Genomic DNA, 3607 nt, shown 5'->3' with positions numbered 1-3607 from the left:
CTTGCAAAATTTTTCAGTTGACTATACATACTGTCTCATAACCACATTCTGGTAGGCTACACCTTCCCAAGTTACCTTGGAGAAATACCAACAAGTCGGCTTCAAAAGGGAAAAGCATGCTCATGTTTTCTACTATCAAAAAGTTTTCTAACGTTGGGTAGTAAAAGCTTTGGAAATTATTCGATGCAACCACGTGGCTGCGTCTAACACGTTTGACAATGGCCCTTTCGCAAATAGTGGCAGACAATCAATATCATAATTACAATATGCTCATTAGCAGCTGGGCTGGTATCTTGTCTAAGTTGTGGCTATAAAGCTCACGAAGAAAGGCTAAGTGAAGAAATGCAGCATTCATTCCGCACCAAGAAAAGTGCCGAATCAACATATTCCTATTCCCTCTATCATACAGTTTGTCTTAGCTTATTCCACTTTAGAAGCGAAAAGACATAAAAAAAAACTTTAAATAGACAGAGCCAACCTGTCGAGAAACACATCGTCAAGTATTGTTTTTCAGTTCGACTCGTTCTTACAATGAAACAAAGTTACGCGAACCTAACTCTTCTGTCACTTATGGCGTGTCTTATTTGTGTAGCTATAGCAGCACCTCCACCTCCACCTCCACCTCCATCTGGGCCTACACCTCCATCGGCACCTACGACGTAAGTATCACGAAAAGGAAGCTTCAATCTAAAGTTATCACGCTTGTATACAGGAACTCCGAGTCAGGAAGTGCAGACGGATACATCTCACAATCTTCTGGAGCCTTAGCTGCTGGTGTTGCACAACAGGGTTCTAGTACAGGTGATGCAGGAAACTATCAATTTGCAGACGGAGAATCGACTCTTGCACTTCCTTACTGGAAAGGTGTCACCTCTCTCAATGAAATGAGTGAAGGAAGTACTGGCAACCTTGAAGTTCCAACAGTATATCCAGCAGTCCCATATATCCCCACTTACCTTTATGAGCCTTATGCCTAAGGGTATTCTCAGAGGTGTGTTTGTTTCCAAGAGGAAACTTACTTGTTGAAGTCGAATAAACTTGTTTGTGGTTCTTCTCGAAAAACAAAGTTTGTATTTTTTTCTGAACAAGAAGAAGAAAGAATGTCGGCACAAGTCATCAAAATAAAGGCTACTTTCTCCAAGCCTTTGAACGTTGGGAATAACTTAAACCAAACAAAAGAAACAGTTTCAAACAACAAACTGTGTGGGAAAAATGCATATGTTGATGGAAGCCAAACTTTTTTCTTCCAACGCATCTGTTTGTAGACTCAACAATTTTCCAAAGTGGAAAAGAAGTATGTCTCTTCTCAGATACGAATAGATTGAACGACAGGACCTCCATAGAGTTCGGTGGTTTGCTTGTGAGCGAGAAGGGAATCGAAGCAGCGAGAATGTCTTTATCCAAAAGCCTTCTAATGAACTTGCAGGTCAATAATTCAGCTACTCTCAGGAATTACGTTAGAAGTTATCTTCAAACTTTGGATAAAAGGCATGACGTTTAAACGAATCGTTTGTTTCTTCAAAACTTTGTATGCAATGATCGTTTTTCCCAGAAACTTATTAAAATACTAGTCAAATGGACAGATTGAGACAATCCCTGAAATTTTATTTACAATTATACAATCCTTGTTAGTATTCTAAGGTATGAAATACAAATGAGTATCATCCACTTCAAAATAATGAAAGTAGTCTTTGGAGAGCAAGGAAAACGTTTCATGTGAGATTTGCCGATTCTTCGATAACCTTAGTGTTTCAATTTCTTTTCCTTAGTGACTTCTCTGTTACGAAACAATGAGAGAGACAATAGATAAAGAAACATGGGAATTTTCACTGAAGAGACAAAATTGACTTCTTTTCTAAGTGGTTTAAACTATTCCTTTGCTCAAGAAGGGTAATATGATATGTGTTTGTATAGAGCTGAAGAAATTGAACCAAAAGTTACATTTTAAAAGACAGTCAGTTCTTGATTGTTTGCGCTACGAATGATACCAAAACACGCAACTTTGCAAGTTGCTTCATTTCCAATGTAGCGTTCTTTTACAAGAAGAGAAATCATACTGTCATGAGAGTTCTTTGTTGCAACGTTCTTTCAAGTTGCTCCATACTAGCTCTGAAAGAGTGACAAGTAGATCACTTGTCGATATTGTAAGGAGGTGACCTTTTTCTTGGAAATATATATATATATATATATATAAATTGCTTTACATATATCAACAGGGATATTATCCAAAGAGCATCGTCCCCAAACCTCGCTTCCAAGACTCAGCTGTCTGATGCCTACTTATAGCCTCAGGGTTGCACAACCTTCCCACCGCCATAAGTAAGTGTTCTTTCTTCCTAAATGCTGCACATCCCTCCGTAGACTGGGATTTTTCCTGTATAGCTTCCAAGCCGGCTCTTGGTCGATCTTCCTTTGCTTGACCGTCGATCCTACAGAGAGTCACATTGCAACCAGAGAAAGAGGGAACACCCTCTTAGGACTGGTTATATAAAGCTATTCAACGACTACTTGATTTATTTTTTATGGATGCAGATTGCTCTTGATGCTTAAAGTTTGAAATAGTGTTCTGATTCAGGTATGTAGAGAAGGCTGTTAATACGTTGGCACAGGAACTTTGGAATATCATTCAGAGTGAACTATAGGAAGACATATATATATACAGAATACAACAATATCAGTCCGACTCGATCTGATAGTTGTCGACTTCAAGAATTTCTGTACTCCAACATTGGACAAGCATTTCTAAGACGTGGAGTGATATGAACTTGATTCCGAGGTCGAATTGTTTTGTGTACTATAAAATAAGTTTATCTTAGAGATATGGAGCTTGCTTCGCTAATAAACTAGGCGAATGTTAAACGTGTGAAGCTTAAAGTATATTTAAAACATTTTTTTATAAACTATATATTGTTCATTCTTCACATGCATCTCGTCTTTTCAATATTTCACTCAAGTTGAAAGTCCTACAATAATTTTACTCAGCTTGGAAGATATCGAAGAACGAGCCAACTAATTTTATTGCTTTTTTCTGAGCATGTTGTCCGATCATGCTAGGCCATCATGCGCCAATGCTTATCTCCATAAGCTTAGAATTTGTGATATGCATTTTGCAACTGTCTGCCATTAGTTGGACAAAGACAAAACGTGCAGGTTCCAAGATACTTCGAGCTATTGATTCTTTCAGAATGTGATGAGGAACAGTTGTTTCGTAGAAAAAATGTCGAATTTATTGAGATATGCGTATTAGGCTTCAAAAATCAGAGTTAAAAATGTTGAGATCCCAATACTTCAAGGAACACACTATATAATTGAAGTTAAGGCAATTCTTATCCATTGCTAAGAATATCCTGCTTCTGTCACATCTTTCGAGTTTCTATTTTTTGGATGGAGTGTCTTTTTCAAATTGAAACAGATGCACTTTCATGCATCAAGCATCGCAGCAATTTTTCCCTTTCCTTTTCTAACACTGTACAGGAGACCAGCAAAATGAAAAATAGTGCGGTCATCAATCTTTCGACAAAATGAATTTTAAAATAGATCATAGTTTTAACTCCATCAGTCTCGAATGTTTGAAAAAACAATGCTATAAAGGTAACCATAGAAAAAA

At 37.5% G+C, this 3607-nt stretch overlaps 2 protein-coding genes across 2 annotated transcripts; both read left to right on the top strand.

The window, feature by feature from the left end:
- The first annotated feature begins 487 nt into the window (after positions 1-487).
- Gasu_65570 (uncharacterized protein) lies at positions 488-1501 on the top strand. The gene is made up of 2 exons (XM_005702247.1): positions 488-659; positions 713-1501. Exons 1-2 carry the CDS (start codon positions 532-534, stop codon positions 975-977), a joined length of 393 nt encoding a protein of 130 aa, XP_005702304.1. The 5' UTR covers positions 488-531; the 3' UTR covers positions 978-1501.
- A 296-nt stretch (positions 1502-1797) lies between these two features.
- Positions 1798-2915, top strand: Gasu_65560 (uncharacterized protein). The gene is made up of 3 exons (XM_005702246.1): positions 1798-1890; positions 2030-2144; positions 2217-2915. The coding sequence occupies exons 1-3, from the start codon at positions 1817-1819 to the stop codon at positions 2271-2273; spliced, it is 246 nt and encodes an 81-aa protein (XP_005702303.1). The 5' UTR covers positions 1798-1816; the 3' UTR covers positions 2274-2915.
- The last annotated feature ends 692 nt before the right edge of the window (positions 2916-3607 follow it).

The sequence above is a fragment of the Galdieria sulphuraria genome, assembly GCF_000341285.1.
Source record: "Galdieria sulphuraria unplaced genomic scaffold scaf_331, whole genome shotgun sequence".
Lineage (NCBI taxonomy): Eukaryota > Rhodophyta > Bangiophyceae > Galdieriales > Galdieriaceae > Galdieria > Galdieria sulphuraria.
This window is presented reverse-complemented; position numbering and strand designations above follow the sequence as displayed.

Excerpts from the sequence above, each read along its gene's own strand:
- Gasu_65570 (XM_005702247.1), top strand. The coding sequence starts at position 532 with ATGAAACAAAGTTACGCGAACCTAACTCTTCTGTCACTTATGGCGTGT. Across the intron at positions 660-712 it reads CCTCCATCGGCACCTACGAC|GAACTCCGAGTCAGGAAGTG; the intron begins GTAAGTATCACG and ends GCTTGTATACAG.
- Gasu_65560 (XM_005702246.1), top strand. The coding sequence starts at position 1,817 with ATGGGAATTTTCACTGAAGAGACAAAATTGACTTCTTTTCTAAGTGGT. Across the intron at positions 1,891-2,029 it reads TATTCCTTTGCTCAAGAAGG|CGTTCTTTTACAAGAAGAGA; the intron begins GTAATATGATAT and ends TTTCCAATGTAG. Across the intron at positions 2,145-2,216 it reads GTAGATCACTTGTCGATATT|GGATATTATCCAAAGAGCAT; the intron begins GTAAGGAGGTGA and ends ATATATCAACAG.